The sequence below is a fragment of the Cervus canadensis genome, chromosome 7 (genome assembly GCF_019320065.1).
Source record: "Cervus canadensis isolate Bull #8, Minnesota chromosome 7, ASM1932006v1, whole genome shotgun sequence".
In the NCBI taxonomy this organism is placed as follows: domain Eukaryota; kingdom Metazoa; phylum Chordata; class Mammalia; order Artiodactyla; family Cervidae; genus Cervus; species Cervus canadensis.
The window spans coordinates 85,202,040-85,219,928 of NC_057392.1; the positions used below are offsets into that span (position 1 = coordinate 85,202,040).

The 17,889-nt window shown below is 41.0% G+C and overlaps 1 protein-coding gene across 3 annotated transcripts in view; it reads left to right on the plus strand.

Annotated features, from left to right (window-relative positions):
* PLCH1 (phospholipase C eta 1) overlaps positions 1 to 17,889 on the plus strand; it is a 227,446-nt gene that overhangs the window by 184,222 nt on the left and 25,335 nt on the right. For all 3 annotated transcript variants that reach the window (XM_043473939.1, XM_043473940.1, XM_043473941.1), the window contains exons 12-14: positions 7,183 to 7,344; positions 11,949 to 12,020; positions 15,053 to 15,144. In XM_043473939.1, the coding sequence (XP_043329874.1) occupies positions 7,183 to 7,344; positions 11,949 to 12,020; positions 15,053 to 15,144 (326 nt within the window). The remainder of the gene's footprint in view (positions 1 to 7,182; positions 7,345 to 11,948; positions 12,021 to 15,052; positions 15,145 to 17,889) is intronic.

Below are 17,889 nucleotides of genomic sequence, written 5' to 3' on the forward strand. Positions count from 1 at the left end.
CATCCATACATGACCACTGGAAAAATCATAGCCTTGACTAGATAGACCTTTGTTGGCAAAGTAATGTCTCTGCTTTTTAATATGCTGTCTAGGTTGGTCATAACTTTCCTTCCAAGGAGCAAGCATCTTTTAATTTCGTGGCTGCAGTCACCATCTGCAGTGATTTTGGAGTCCCCCAAAATAAAGTCTCTCACTGTTTCCCCATCTATTTGCCTTGAAATGATGGGACCAGATGCCATGATCTTAGTTTTCTGAATGTTGAACTTTAAGCCAAAATTTTCACTCTCCTCTTTCACTTTCATCATGAGGCTCTTTAGTTCTTCTTTGCTTTCTGCCATAAGGGTGGTATCATCTGCATATCTGAGGTTATTGATATTTCTCCCAGCAATCTTGGTTCCAGCTTGTGCTTCCTCCAGCCCAGCGTTTCTTATGATGTACTCTGCATAGAAGTTAAATAAGCAGGGTGACAATATACAGCCTTGACGTACTCCTTTTCCTATTTGGAACCAGCCTGTTGTTCCATGTCCAGTTCTAACTGTTGCTTCCTGACCTGCATACCAATTCCTCAAGAGGCAGGTCAGGTAGTCTGGCATTCCCATCTCTTTCAGAATTTTCCAGTTTGTGGTGATCTACACAGTCAAAAGCTTTGGCATAGTCAATAAAGCAGAAATAGATGTTTTTCTGGAACTCTTGCTTTTTCGATAATCCAACGGATATTGGCAATTTGATCTCTGGTTCCTCTGCCTTTTCTAAAACCATCTTGAACATCTCAAAGTTCACAGATCACGTACTGTAAATGGGTGCAACCACTATGCAAAATAGTACAGGGGTTCCTTAAATAAAAAATTAGAGGTACCATATAATTCAGTTATACATGTATCTGTGTTTTTCAGATTTTTCTCACTTGTAGGTTACACACCAAGTGTTGCGTAGAGTCCTCTAAGATGTACAGCCCCTGTCGATTATCTGTTTTATACACAGTAGTGTGTGTGAATCCCAACCTCCTGATTGACCCCTCCCCCAGCACACCCTTCCCCTTTGGTGACCACAAGTTTACTTTCTGTCTGTGAGTCCCTTTCTGTTTTCTAAATAAATTTGGAAACAGAACTTATTTAGACCTGGACTGCCAGGAAAGCCCCAGGACTTTGTTGTATATGTACATATATCAGTTTGAATCTGCTAATCCCAAACTAAATAAATTCATTTGCATCCTTTTTTTTAGATTCCCACATGATATCAATCAATTGGCTCTGTATTATAAGACCCTATTGTATCAATCAATCAATTGATATGTATGATATCATATGATGTTCATCTTTCTCTGTTTGATTTACTTAGTATGATAATCTTAGTTCCCTGTGCTATGTAGTAGAACTTGGGTTTTTCTTTCTTAAATTTTTTGGCCATCCAACGTGCAGGGTCCTAGTTCCTGGATCGAGGATCAAATCCATGTCCCCTGCAGTGGAAGCATGGAGTCTTAACCACTGGACTGCCAGGGAAATCCTAGGATCTTGTTGTTTATTCATTCTATATATATATATATCAATTTGCACCTGCTAATTCCAAACTCCCCATCCTTCCCTCCTGTTCCCACCAAAGCAAAAATTTGTTTGCTAATTCCAAACTCCCCTCCTCCTCCCCCTTAGCAACCACCCGTGTGTTCTCTGTTTCCCTGATTCTGTTTCACAGATAGGTTCATTTGTGTCATAATTTAGATATCACAACAAGTGATATCATATGGTATTTGTCTTGTTACGTTGCTTAGTATAATAATCTCTAATTGCATCCGTGTTGCTGCAAATGGTATTATTTCATTCTCTTTTATAGCTGAGTAGTATTTCATCGTTTACATGTACCACATCTTCTTTATCTTTTCCTTTGTTGATGGACATTTAGGGTGCTTCCAGGTCTTGGCTATTATGAATACTGCTGTTATGAACATAGGGTGCATGTATCTTTTCAATTATAGTTTTGTCTGGATATATGCCCAGGAGTGGGATTGCTGGATCATATGGTAATTCTATTTTTAGTTTTCTGAGGAACCTCCATAATATTTTCCAAAGTGCTTCTGCCCATTTTTCGATTGTTTTTTTTTTTTTTTTCTTTTGGTAGTGAGTTACACAAACTATTTGTGTATTTTGGAGATTAATCTCTTGTTGGTTGCGTCATTTATAAATATTTTTTCCCATTCTGAAACTAACACAATATTGTAAATCAACTATACTTCAATTTAAAAAAAAAGGAATAGTGACTTCTCCTGGTTGGAAATATAAGCCACTCTCATCCTCTGCATAATTTTGACTTACTATGTACTAAAGGAATGAAATTGCTGTTTAACTGAAGGAAAAGAAAAGGAAAATGATTATCATGATGGCTGAGTTAAGTTCATACTCAGTAAAGAACTCAGAACAGTGCCTGGCACATAATTTACACTCAATAAATGTTAGCTAAAATCAGCGACAAGAATAGCAGCTGCGGCCTGATTATTGCTAATGCAAGTCCTGAGCAGAAGAAGGTGTTTCAGTGGGAGCTAAAGGAGCAGGCGTAGCTAAAGGAGCATTGCAGAGCCTTGGATGGCTAAGAGGCAGCTGCTCTTCAGCCCAAGACACTCAGGCTTGGAGAGCTCTAAGGCTGTCACAAAGGGCAGCTAATGTATTATCCTTCCTGTCTGCGGCTCTAGTCCGGAGCAGGGAAAAGGCATTTGGGGATGGTGAGATATTCCAGTGTTTTTGCTTTTTGTTTTTAAAATAGAGGCCTTCAGCTTTGGCTGCACATTGGAATGACAGAAGAGCTTTCAGAAATCCCACCGCACTGGTCCCAGCCCAGAGAGTCTGTCATCGGTCTGGGCTGTGGTCCCTGGTGAGGGCAGTGTGCTGCCCAGGTGAGCACCAGTGTCTGAGGGGGTCTCTCTTTACGGGGCGGCCCTCTGCCCCACTCCCTCCCGCTTCTGGCTGCTCCCTAGCCTGGAAGTGGTCAGCCCTCTCTTTTTCCAGTCACTTTTCATATCATGCTGGAGATGAAACAAGAATGTGTTTTGTGATTGACTTATTTATTTGTGGTCAATATTCCTAGGCCATATTTACTTCTCAGAAATGACAATTAGGAAGCCTGACTGGGGCTCAGGTGGCAACTGCCCCAGACCATACTGAAGGGCTGCCCTCCCCTCTCCCTAATCCTCCTGCAGCATCCTTTCTCCCTGGTGGGGTCAGGGAACCAAAGAGCAAGAGGCCTAGCTTTCTGCTCTGGTCCCTGCAGCAGCTGAGGGTGGCTGACACGTCACCAGGTCAAGTGTCCGTCTCAGCTTTCTTTCAGCAGCGCTGTTGAGTTCCGGGGTCAAATGATAATCTACTACTGAAACCTCAGCCACACATTTCTTTATTCTCGTGCTGTAAATCACAGGGAAGGAAAAGACCAACAGGCAGAAATATCATTCCTTCAGCTGCTCCAAATGTTGAGAGGATGTGAAATGAATAATTATAGCCTTTGTATTAAGTATTCATTATTTCACCAGCCCCAGTCGGCCCAGCTCTGTATTTTTAGCCTTGTTTTGCTGCTGGTGAAAGTGTTTGGGCATAACTGCCACAATTCATCTCCTCACATGGCCCTGAGCCAGGGAAGGAAGCTGGTGCTTATTGGGGGGTTTTTGTGCAACGCTGGGCACACTCATGCTCTTACACACTTTCTCCTTTGGACCTTCCAGCACATGTGTTCCCTGCAGACTCTGGGTCACTTGATGAAACGTGTTGGGACTTTGAGACCTGGACTTCCTTTCTCAGATTCATTTCTTACCTTAAGTGAAACCTACTGTTTTTCTCCAGTAGGTTTGTGATGATCTATTTCCCAGGTGTCACATAGGAGTAAAGATTATCTAAAATATGAGCCTGTTCATGATTAATTCACTCAGAAATTTATCTTTTTCTGTAACAGTGAAACTTAATGTTTTTCTGCAGCACCATGTAGTGAAATACACACAGGATTTTGAATTGGAAGTCTTAGGCTCCAGCTCACACACTTCATGTGTGTTTGGACAAGTCACTGAATCTTTCTGCCTCTGTACTCTTATGAGTAAAACTGGACTAGACCTACACAGCCTTAAAGGGTCTTGCACAGCTCAAAGGAAGCATTGTCATATGACCATGCTTTGTGAGCCGCAATACAACGTATAAAGTCTTAGTTGCTTTATCGGTGTCCCCAGTATTCTTTTCTCCATGTTCATGTGGTTACTAGTTCTCACTGATACTGTTTTCTCTAGGCTTTTGCTCCCATTGGAATGCTATCACCCTACTCTCTGCCAGATTATCAACTCCTATTCCTCGTAGTGGGTTGATTGGTGGGCACCAAAAGATGTGTCTAAGTCCTACTCTCTGGTACCTATGACTATGACTGTAATTGGAAAAAGAGTCTTTGTAGATGTAACTAGGTTAAGAATCTAGAAATGAGATCATTCTGGATTAACTCAGTGAGTCTTCAATGCAGTGACAAGTATCTTTTTTTGTGAGAGCAGCCACCTTTTAGTAATGTTAGGAGTGGGGGCACACCGAGGGCTATGTGAAGACAGAGGAAGAGACTAGAGTTCTGCTGCCATGAGCCAAGGAAAGCTTGGCCCCACCGTAAAATGGAAAAGCAGGGAAGGAGTTTCCCCTTAGAGCCTGTGAGAGGCTGAATGTAGCCCTGACAACAGCTTGCTTTCATAGTTCTGACCTCTGATGCTGTGAGAAAATAAACATCTCTTGACTTTAAGCTACCAGGTACGTGGTAATTTATTATAGCAGCCACAGGAACCTAATACACTCTTCTTTTTTATTTTTTGCATTTTTAAAAAAAATTTTATTGGAGGATAATTGCTTTACAATGTTGTGCTGGCTTCTGCCATATATCATCATGAAATAGCCACAGGCACACACATCTTTTAAGACCTGGCTCCAGTGTCCTCTGTCCCTGGAAGTCTCTGCTGCATTCCTCCCCTCCCCCACACACCCCTGAAACCCCTTACACCTGTCACCCTTCTTGCACCTGTTATGTAATTATCCACTGATGTGTCTGTCTCCTCGGTGACGCTGAGAGTTCTGTGACAGTGGGATTGTGCCTTATCATTGCTTTCATCTCGCATGTAACAGCTCAGTGTGTGTTTGTTTTACGCAAAATGCTCTCAGACTCTGTCATCTTTATGAAATCCCCCAGCAGCACATTGGCCTTAATGCTCGTAGTGGGAACTGATGTGCCTGGCTTTTCACCTGTAGGTATCTTTCCTCTTTCTGCACACGCTGCCTGGTTAATATTACTTCTACAATGTGATCCAGACACTGTCTACTCAGAGTGTCTCAGCCGTTCCATACCTCTTGACTGCTGGCTTTCACGTGTCTCACAGCCTGGCCCCAAAGTACTTTTTCAGTTTTATCCACCATTACCCTCCTTCATGGGGACTTCCCTGATAGCTCAGTTGGTAAAGAATCCACCTACAATGTGGGAGACCTGGCTGGGTTCAATCCCTGGGTTGGGAAGATCCCCTGGAGAAGGGAATGGCTCCCCACTCCGGTATTCTGGCCTGGAGAATTCCGTGGACTGTATAGTCCATGGGGTCTCAAAGAGTTGGACACGACTGAGTGACTTTCACTTCACACCCTCTTTCATGAACTTCTGCTCCATGAAAACAAAGCTGTTCCTGTGTTCATAAAACACACTTTGCTAATATAAAATCTTTACTAAAATGATGGGTGATAGGAAAGCCCATCTCTTCATCACTGTTGAAGTTTTTAGTTGCCATACAGAGTTCCCCGCTATCCCCCCCTTCTATGAGGTCTTTGCTGTCACTCAGGCAGAAATGCCATGTTCCTTCTCAGAACCACTGTGGTGTGGTCATTTGTGCTTTTTGCAGGCAACGGTGCAGACCAAGGTAGGTTATTTGAGGACATGCCTTTGTTAGCCTAATGGGGTCTTTGCTGATGTCAAGGGCCAGCTCTTTTCTATCTCTGCATCTCCTGCAGGGCCTGAGGGCCTCCAGTGCATCATTCACTGGGTATATTAAAGATATTCATGCATGATGTTAATACAGGGAAATTCAATAACCTCTCCTGATGTAGGCTTTTTTTCCCCCAATTTCCCTTTGTATTTATATTGCTTTGCCCTTACAAGATTTTGTGAAAATGAATGTATTACTGAAAAACTGCCTGTTCTGTATTTTAAGTATAATAACCACTTAGTAACAAATTTGCAAGCAGAAAAATGAGTCTTAAACTTTTAGTGAGGACTAGGGGAATTGTTCTGGCAGAGGAGTGTTCCTTGGCTTTGGATGGGTTGGCCTCTAACAAGTGGTTGATGAGTTCACAGAAGAATGTTGGACACTGGGAGAGGGGTTAGGAGCTGAGAGGCAGAGGAGAGGTGAGCAGGGCTTGGGCCATTGGTTTCAGGTAGAACAGGGGACCAAAAAGCTGTGTTGCTAAGCAGACTTCTAGGAAATCTGGGTTCCTTGATCATCTCAAAATTGTACAAGTTATCATCTGGACACAAGCAGATCTTTTTTATCCAAAACAGTTGAAGTTAGTTGTCATCTTAAAGTAATTACGGTGCCTAGTCATGGCCCAGGTCAATAGTGAGTTCCCTCCAATTACACAGTGGTACAGAGATAGGAAAGAAATTTTATCTCAGAATAATCCTTGCTTCCAGAGATTTCTACAGCACTCTTTTCCCCTCAGTGAAAGAAGTGATTTAAGTAGCATATTCTTGCTCAAATTTACCTGTGTATTAGGTTGGCCAAAATGTTTGTTCAGGTTTTTCCAGAACATCATATGGAAAAATCCAAACTAGCTTTTCAGTCAACCCAATAGATATAGAAAACTTAGTCTCCAAAAGACCCAAGTTTGAATCCTGCCTCAGTTACTTACTAGCTTTGTAACCTGGATCAACTTCTTTAACTTCTCTAAGCATCAGACTCTATATCTCTGAAATGGAAATGATGATAACACTATAAGGTTGCTGAAAGTTGAATGCAGCCATAGTCGTCATTATTTTATGGGATTGGTGGAGGGCTGGCGGGAGATGGACAAAACTGGTACAATAAGCTTAACTCCTTACAGGTAATTGAGAGAGAAGTTATAGCAGCAATGCTGGTTTGAGTGAAGGGTGTGTTCTAAGTGACTCTGTGTTTCTTAAGAGACATGATTTCCATTGCTTAATTCTTTGCAGAATAATGGGACCACTGAGCATCAGGTGGAATCTTTCATAAGGAAAAAACTGGAGTCGCTGTTAAAAGAATCTCAAATTCGAGACAAGGAAGATCCTGATAGTTTCACAGTGAGGGCACTCCTGAAGGCCACGCATGAAGGCTTAAATGCACAGCTGAAGCAGGTATACAGTTCCCTCTTGTACTTGTCTTCGGCAGGAAAAAGAAAGCACCTTATGCTTTGTTTCTGATCATCTGTCTTTTTTTGGAATGCTTCTCCAGTTTCTTCCATTTCTACCCTTATATTGCTGGAAAAATGAAAGTCTCCTCCTGCAAAATGATGTTAGAAATAGTGAATAATAGATTAAAGTGCATGGGTGGGGGTGGACCTGCTTCACTGGGATCCCTGGGACAAAGCCCCGTGTCCCTGCAGTCACCCTCCCGGTGATTGCTTGGGGGAGGTTGAGGGCTCCTTCCGGCGGCCTCCGTGCCCTGTGATCACACCTCCTAACTGTGTCTCTGTCCACCTCTCTTCTCCATGGCATGTCCTCATTCAGGCCAATGTCAACTCTCACTTAGACTTCTCTTGCCCTCTTTCAATCTAATCTCCTCTCTGAAATCAGCAAGAGATTTAAAAAATGCAAATCTGATCATGTCACTCGACTATTCAGAATTTTTCAGTGGCTTCCTGTTATGCTTGGGATAAATGACAGACTGTTTAACTGGGCTTTCAAGAACCAACATAATTGCATTCTCACCTACCTCTCCAGTCTCATATCTCCCCATTTCCCCTGTCACACCACCATCCACAATTGTCACACCAGCCACAATGATTTAACTGCCTTGGTCTTCCTCACTTTCCATTTTCTCTACTTGAAACACTCCATTCCCATATCTACTCTAGCTAACTTCTACTTAGGCTTTTAAATTCCAGCGTCTATGTGGTATTCTGAATGAGTCTTGCCTTGACCCCTAGATTACATTAGTTATCCCTTTTATATTGTTGATGGTAGTCTGTTGTATCTTCTTTTTAAAGAAGTTTATTTGCAATTACTTGTTCAATATCTATCTTCTCAACTAGACTATAAGATCTCATGAAGGCAGGAACCATGCCAGTCTTGATAACCATTATTTTTCTGACTTGTCTAGTGCCTGGGACATAGTTGTTGAATGAATGAATGGTTTAGACTCTGGGTGAGATTTTTATTCTGCCTTCTGATAAAGTACAAATGGGCAAGGGAGAGAGATGGTGGGTTTATTGATGTTATCATGGCAGGACATTGAGGGCATTTATTCTGGCTCAAAGGAGATCCATGTGGTCTCTAGCTTAGCTGATAGCAGCCTCCCCTGCTACTGCTTTCTGTCCTCCAGGGCTCAGCATGCCCCAGCAGAGGGAAGCTCATCACCCTTGGATCTGAGTGACCACTCAGCATTGGTGGTTACTTTCTAGACCCTACAGAAGTCCAGCCATTCAAACACCTTGCTGCTTTTCAGGTCTGTTTTGCTTCCAAACATAGAAAACCTCATTCAAAGTGGCTTAAATAATGAAGAAAGGTATTAGGTTAGGTAAGTGGCAAGTTCATTTGCAGAATGGCCTTCAAGATGGGCTTAATTCAGAGGCTAAGCAGGGTCATCAAAGACATGTCTTTCTGTTCTAGCTACCATGTAATTAGCATCATCCTCTGTCTGGTTTCCCCTTTCCTGGTGGTTGCAGGGTGACTGCCAGCAGGCCCCTGAACTACACGTTTCTTGGTCCAGGCCCAGAGAGAGTGAGACAGTCAATGTGCCTCATCCAACAAACCAGAATTTATACTGAGTTCTGGATGGGCAGTTTAGCTCACGTGATGACCCCGAGCTGATCCCTGTGACCCTGTGTATATGTTCTCCTTGGAACAGTAGATCAGCGTGGATATAGGATAACATTGGCTTGCTGATGCCAATGACCACCTATCCCTGGAACTGGTACTTCTGAAACTCCGTGCTGGATGGGCAGAACGAATTGTTGGAGGACAAACAGAATGTCAATTACAGCATCACTGCCCTACAGTTTACCATACAGTTTTTCATTTTCTTAAACATTTCTGTAAATAGCTGTAAGCCTCACCCCTTCCTCCCTGGCCTCCATCCTCTATTTTCAACCACACATATGTCTGTCAAATCACATTTGGTTTGCCCAGCTTGATTTCTGCTTCTTGTTCCTGGTGAATTCTCTGTGGCTAATCTGGACCAATCACTTCCCCTTATGCTTTTGGAGAAGTCTTTGCTCCATCCTAGATCATCCCAACTGGAAAGGCAACAGCAGGTCTTAGAGATTTTTGAAGAGACAAACAGGTTCATCTTTCTTTCATGGAAGAGATCCGAATGCTAATTTCCTCATCAAGTAAGACGGCAGGGGACTTCAGATTTCAGATATGTGGTAGGACAAAGCTCATCCTCCTTTTTCTTATTTTTTACTCTCCCTTAAATCTGGGTGACTGCAAGAATGCATTAGACTTGCATAAAGTAAATGGAGACTGTGACTTAAACTGACTACAAAGTGTTAAGATTTTTAACCCTGCTGTTGTGTTAGTTTTTCAAATATGGTTTTGACTCAGTGGGCCAGCAAAGACAAGTTACTGTCGAGAGAAGCCCATCTGTGTCAGATACATATATATGCATATGTGAAGCCAAGCCTGAGAACGTGCTGTGGGGTTCAGGACGACGCTCACTCCAGCTCCCTGCCCCCCCGGATCACGCCCAGCAGTGCAGTAGTGTGTGCTACTGTGCCATCTTTTTCCTGGAGATCCCTGACATAAAAGAACAATGAACTCTCATCCTTCACACTGGAAGAACTTAGTATATACAGGAAGGATGCCTACCTTGAGTCCTTGAATCCACCCCTTTTTTACATCCCAGTTCCAGTCATCTGGGTAGCCTTAATTGGTCCTTAAAAAGACTTTTTCAGCTCTCCCAAGGTCCCACTCCCTCCGTTCTCTCATTTATACAACTACTACCATAGTGACATTTCAGAAATGCGTGTCTGACCATGTTATTTTTCTATTGTAAGCCATTCAAATGCTGTTCATAGCTTGGAGGATAAAGTTCACATTGCAAGCTATAGCCCAAAAGATGATCCAACCCCAGCTCTGACTGATCAGCTAATGCCTGTGTATGATATAAACATACACACCCCACTTGGTTTCCTGGAAGGTACCATGTTTATAGCATTTGGCCTTTGTGTTCGCACTTTCCTTGGCCACAGCACCCTTCTTTTTCACATCATGTAGACAATGTCTACCTGTCTCTGGCTTCAGCTTTTGTAACATGTCCCCTTAGAAGTCCCTCTTGATCCGCCTTCTCTGTCATGAGGCAGCATGCTGAAACTTCGCCATCATAGTCTTGTTCAAGTGTGTTATGACCATTTGTGTCCATCATTAGAGTGCAAGCCCAGGGAGAAACAGGGTCTGCACCTCTCTTGCTTGCTGTCTCCCTTGTGTACATGTCAAGTTCTTAGCATGATGTCTGATCCATTAATTCAATTAATGGTATGGTGTTGATGCTCAAGGAGAGGTCAAGTTGGGGAGAGATGTTTGTATATGCTTCTACATAAAGAGGGGATATAGAGTAAGGGAGAGGTAGCAAGTCAGACAGGAGACTTAGAACTATACAGAATCCCTGTTTCATCATCAACTGGCTTTGCAACTTTGGGCATGTTATCTAACTTTGCTATACTTTAGTTTTTATTATCTGCAAAACTGGGATTTTAATTACAGTTGTCTCTAGGGATGGTTGTATATATTAGAATTAGAGAATATATGTAATATACTTGGCATAGTCCTTGGGGCATAGTAGGTGCCTGTTAAATACATGACCTTATACCTCAACCTGTCTGAGACTGCCCTGCTTCATACCTGTTGCCCCAGTGTCATTACTAAATGTACCCCATTTCACTCTTCAGAGTCCTGTTTTGGACAATAGATGACATGTTCTCCTACTGAGGGATGAGCTACTAGAACTAGAAAGGAACTCAGATTTAATTGGTGTATTCCTCCCCCCAACTCACAGATAAGAGAACTGAGGTCAAGAGAGTGAGTTTTGCCAAAGCCTCTGTAACTGCTTGGTGGCACAGTTGTGTCTTCTAACTTGGAGAGCAGAGTTACTTCTATACCACATCTGAACCACTTTCTTAATTCCAGGGTTTTTGAAGAGTTAATGATCAGCTTTAATAGATCTTCAAAGGCAGTCAATACATATAAACCAGCCAATATGTATAAACTCGTAAACCTGCTACCCACCCTTCTCCAGCATTTTCTGAACTGCCTCTTTCCCCAACCCAGCCTCCTGCTTCTGAACTGCATCTTTAATTAGTTTCTGTATATATATGTATTGCTCTCCCTGACCTTTTGATTTGGGGTGGTTTTGCTCACCCACATTCTTCCCTTTTATGAGATGATCTCTGTTCAGCTGGAAGTCCTGGGCGGGCAGGGAGGGCCTATAGGTCTCCCCTTAGATCACGTGAATCACCTAATACATATTTGTAGGGATGGCAATTGGATCAGAGTCTAAACCCTTTTAGCAGGGTGGCTTTCTGTCCTCTGGAGCAGAGACCTCTAGCCTGTGTGTCCCCCTCTCTGAAGACAGACACAATACCTGCAGGGAAGTGGAGGGCAGAGTAGGAAGAAATGAGCAGCACCTGCTTGCTGCCCACCTGGAGGTAGAAGGAGAGAGGGGCCCCATGCCCTTCCACCAGAATTGAGGAAGAAACAAAAACAAAGAAGAAAAACAATCATTTTATGCTTTATTTACTCAGCATCCAGATGCAAAGGAAAGTGGAAAGAAAGCACATGGACGATCCCTCATGACCAACTTCGGAAAGCATAAGGTAAATGAATTAAGAGTGATAAGTGTGCATAACTCAGTTAATTTAAAGAGTCTAGAAGGTAACAGGAGAATGTCATCATGACCTTGGAATAACGGTAGATTCCTTAAACAGGACCCCAGAAAAGGAAAAGATTGACAGTGAAACTACTTTAAAATTTAAGAACTTCTGTTCGTCAAAAGTATGAAAGAACAAATAGCATACTGGGAAATAAGATTTTCACTACACGTATCACACAAAGAACTTACATCCTGAATATATTTTTAAAAATCTCTACAAATCAATAGAAAGCACCCTAATTTTTAAAAAATGAGCAGAAGACTTAACTGTGCTTCACAAGAGAAGATATCCAAGTGACTGATATGGAAAAGGTACTCTCCTGATCAGTCCTGGGAAATGTAAATTAGAATAATGTTGAGATTCTGCATACATCCTCCACAATAACACCCTCACAGTATCTACTCAGCCGCTCTATGAACCATGAGCGGCTTATCAGCTCTATTGTGAGGTGTGTGTCATGAGACTGAAGCAATGATATTTATAGGGGCCTTATTTGTAATAGTACAAATAGGAGACAGTTCAAATGTCTATCAACAATAGAATGGATAAAAATGACGGTGTATTTGTGTAAGAGAATATCAGCAATGAGAATGACAAAACTACAACTACATGCAATAGTGTGATCTTTGTAAATAAGACATTGAGCAAAAGAAGCCAGACCCAGAAGAGTGCATATACTTTAAGTCCATTTATGTGAACCTCAAAAATTGGCAAAAAAAAAACAACTATGGGGTTAAAGTCAGGATAGTTTTAGTTACTTCTGGGGAGAAGGTGATGACCAAGTGGGAGAATCTGAAGACTTTGGGGCAGATAACATTCCATTTCCTCATTTGGGTGGTTTCACGTGTGGAAAGCCATCATGCTGTATACTTACGGTTCTTGTACTTTTCTAAGTGTGTGTGATACGTCAATAAAAAGGTAAAACATGTTACATAAGAAATCAGTTATTAAGTGATGAACTTTATGCATGAGGTTTCCCAAGGCCATTTCTTGTACTTTAAAGAACGTTGTATCTAGAATTTCCTGCCCATCAATAGGATAATTTATTAAAAGTTTGGACAAAATAGTCATAATATACTGAAAACAATAACAATGTTCTCCCATATAGACTGCTTAAGTAAATTATGATTCATTCACACAGTGGACAATCATGCAACCGTTGAAAGATGATCTCTCTAAAGAGTTCAACATGCAAAACCTTAAAAAAGTAAGATGAAAACTGATTATATGGTATGCTAATGATGATGTGTCAAAACTTTATATAAAGAAAATATATCATCGTTTCTCCAAATACCTGTCGTTGATTATTATTACTTATTTCTGCTTTTTGCATTTTATATTTTAAGATGAACCTGAGAAATAGATTTATTAATTTTGTAACTCTTCAAGTTACTAACTACATATGGAATTGAAGAATATTTCATTTCTTGATTACAATTTACTTCAGCTGCTACAGAATCGGACTTTATTATGTCTTAAGTCATAAGAATGAATGTCCTCAAGATTTTATAGATTATTTTTTTTTAAAGTTAATAGTATTTTAACCTGAAAGTTTATACAAAGTTTATACAACTTTCCATGCCGTCTTATTTAATCATCACAAAAATAATAATCCTTTAAAATAGGTGTTATTTTTCTGCCCTTTAGAAAAAGTACAATAGGAAACTTGAGAGATTGAATGATTTATCAGTATGGTGAGAGGCCAGTCTGAAACGTGAGCTCATCAGATGCTTGGACTCTGTACACGGTGGTCCTCAAGGCATAACCAAGACCTAATAAGGCTCCAGACTAAATTGGTGCCTGCTGTCAGTGCCGTAGATCGGACTGCATTTATGCCAATGGCGTAGCTTGCTTTTTTTGTTGATTGTGAGTGAGAAAATCTGGAAGGCAATTTAGTTCCATAGTAATGTGGGGATGGAGTCCCTTCCCTTTTCTAAGACATGTTCCCTGGATGTCCAGGGTACTTGTCTAAAAGTTTTACCTTTGTTTGCAGAAGCTGAGTTTTTGGTGACATGGTTTTCTACAGTTACTAGGGTCCCTCCCCATTATTTGTGTTGCTGAGATATGTGTTGCCAAATATTGGGTTTATTTCCAGTGTTGTGGGGATGAAACTGCATCATTGCTAAGAGGTTTTGTGTCTAACAGCTAATCTGTCCAAAGACATCAAGTTAGTCCTACAGTCTTTCAGCCTGAATCCCGTCGGTAATAATCATTCTGCTCTAGAAATTCAAATGGGTCAAAATCTCAAAAGAACAGTTTGACTTAGATGAGTTTTTGAGTCCATACTGAACAAAAGCAGGAATGGTAGTTATTCATTTTAAAAATTACTGCTTGTCTTTTTCTTAAAATGAAATCTGCCTTTCGTGAGTAATTCAAAAGGAACAATGAGCTTTCTGTATGAGGATACTTTATCCCTTATAAGCATTTAAATAAATATTACAACTTGACCCTACCCCTCATAGGAACCTTTAATGCATGACTAATAGTCTAAGACCTACATTTTATGTGCCTTAGAAGTCAGTTTCACAGTATGAGACCCTCAGTTTTGCCTTGATTGTTTTAAAATAATTTTGGCCAAAGACACTCTTTTTATTGGGCTTCCCGGGTGGGTGAGTGGTAAAGAAACTGCCTGCCAATGCAGGAGCCATAGGAGATGCAGATTTTATCTCTGGTAGGGAAGATCCCTTGGAGTAGGAAATGGCCACCACTCCAGTTTTCTTTCCTGGGAAATCCCGTGGACAGAGAGCCTGGCAGACTACAGACCATAGGGTCCCAAATGAGACAGACATGGCTTAGTGCCTAAGCAACAAATGCCTGTTGCTAAGGCAAGCTGAAATATTTGGTCAATTATTTTTCTCCAGGTTACTGTCCTTGTGTGTTTGCGTGTATCTTAAAGTTCATTTCATTCTCTGTATATTGTAGACATACCTGATGCAATGAGTTTATGTTAATTTTTTCTGATTTTTTTCTGGCAGAAAACCACTAAATCACGGTCTAAACCTTACAGTACTGATGACGAGGAGGACTTACAGCAGAATCCTGGCAAGGAGACTGGCCAGCTATACCGGTAAGAAAGCTCCCCATGTTTCTTACTCAGGCTCCCAGGACCTCTCTATCCCCATCAGCTTGGCTAGCTAGTTGTATGTGTCTAGAAAATCAGCTCACAAGGTAAAGAGCTCAGTGCAGTGGGACATGTGATCAGGATATGAGATGATGATATATGTAGGGGACTTTTGCTGCCTGGTGCAAAGTGGGCTCTTAATAAATGCTGGCTATACCAGCTGCCAGGTAAAAGGTATCTTCAGAGAAGAGAGAAGGACCGCATGAGCTAGCACAGAGACTGAAGTAGAAGACAGATGATAAGCACATGTGAAGAGCTGGGGATCTGAAATCAGTCAAACTCTTGCTCCTCCAACTTTAACAGGGGACTAGATAGGCTCCTCATTTGTGTCTATTTCTTAGGGTCATTGTGAGGATTAAAGGAATTCAACTGTTTAGCCTGATGAGCCCTACCCTAATTAACTAAGTGCTCAAAAATACCAGCTGTTGCTTTATTACTTGTTGCTGTTGAGTCACTAAGTCGTGTCTGACTCGTGACCCCCTGGACTGTAGCCCACCAGGCTCCTCTATCCATGGGGTGCTCCAGGCAAAAATACTGGGCTTGGCTGCCATTTCCTCCTCCAGGGCATTTTCCTGACCCAGGGATCAAACCCACGTCTCCTGCATTGACAGGCGGATTCTTTACCATTGAGCCACCAGAGAGACCTGCTTTATAATTGCTGGTAGAATTTGGGATGAGTAAAATGACCATAATTTTAGAACCCAAATTGTGATACATGATTTGATATAGGCTTCTCACAAAGGAATATTAATTATATCCTTCATAGACAGATAGACAGATATACAAACATGCCCATACACACACCTTGTGGCCTTATTGAAAGACTAAAACAAAATTGGAAGCATAGAGGTCCTGTAGGAATGAATCACTTAGTGTTGAATTAAATTTTATATTTCAGCCTCACTTCAACAGAATGTCCATATGTAAGATAGTAGCTAATTAGTAAGGGCAGAGGAGATGTGTATGGTCCTTACCCTCAGGGTACAGAAAATTCAATATGTATAAATAGTTACACTAAAGGATATAAGAGAATAGAATCACTTTCCAGGAGACCTCTTCTGTGAATGTTCTCAAATATAAGTTTGACAAAGGCTTAACTCTGAATCATCTCTCAACTCAGGGATCAAGCCCGCATCTCATTTATGTCTCCTATTTTGGCAGGTGGGTTCTTTACTGCTAGTGACACCTGGGAAGCCCAATAGCCAGGGAAGCTATCACACAAAGTCATGTTCCATGCTTAAATCAATTAGAAATTTGCCCGTAATAGCTATCAAGGCCCAAGCATCTATGATTGTAGCCTTTTGAGACTTCAATAAACTAACTCAATTTTTAGATAAGGATTAAAAAAAGCAAACTGTATGTAGAAATTCTCTGTAATATGGAGTGTCTTGGGGGGTTTACTTGTCATTTCTAGGCATGGCTTCCCTCACATTCATTTATAATCACTTCCTTTCACAAAACCAGATTTTTCACCTATGGCTACAGAGTTTCCTAATTACATGATAAAGGAGGAACATGGACTCTTTCTTCCCATTGATTTTTATTCCTGTTTGTGTTCATGTCTTCTTTCTCAAATGAGTTATTGTCACATTTTGACCTTAATTCTTTTGTTGAATGTTTATAAATATCATTATGATAAGAATTTTGGTCTGATTTGTTCACTATTTTATCTCCATTAGGTGCTCAGTAAATATTGACAGAGTGAATAAATCTATATCATCACTATCTAATTCCAGAACATTTTTGCCACACCAAAAAGAAACTCTGCCATTAAGAGAGATTTCCCACCCCTCTCTCCCCCAGCCCCTGATACCAACTAATCTACTTCTTTTTTGTTTTTTGGCTGCACCCTGTGGCAAGTAGGGATCTTAGTTCCAAGATCAGGGATCAAACTTGTGCCTCCTCTATTGGGAGTGTAGAGTCTTAACCATTGGATCACCAGGAAAGTCCCCCAACTAATCTGCTTTTTGTCTCTATAGATTTGCCTTTTCTGGACATTACCTATAAATGGAATCCTACCATATTTGGCCCATTTTTGTCTGACTTCTTTCACTTAGTATAATATTTCCAAGATTCATCCATGTTGTAGAATATATCAGTACTTCATCATTTATATTGTTGAATAATATTCCATTGTATGAATATATTGCACTTCATTTGTTCATTAGCTGAAGGATATTTAGGTTGCTTTTACCTTCTGGCTATTATAGATAATACTGCTATGAACATTCGTTTCTAAGTTTTTCTGTAAATATAGGTTTTAATTTCTCTTGGATATATAGTTAAAAGTGGAACTGCTGAGTCACATGGTAACTGTTTCATTTTTTGAACTGCCAAACTATATTGGCAAAGCAATTGAGCCATTTAAAATTCTCCAGTAGGGTGTGAACATTCCAATTTCTCCTCATCCTTGCCAACACACATTATTACCTGCCCTTTTGGTTATAACCAACCTAGTAGACATGAAGTGGTATCTCATTTTAGTTTGGTTTGCATTTCCTCAATGACTAATGAGCTTCTTGTCATGTTCTTATTGGCAATTTGTGTATCTTTGATGAGGACTGAAGTTTTTAATGATTATATGTTTTCTGGGAGGAGAAAAGTGCTTCTGTGAAGGGAATGTGGTAATCTGTGGAGAATTTTACTGAGACAAAGAGCAAGTGGTAGAATTTGTAAAGTTGTGAAGGAAAA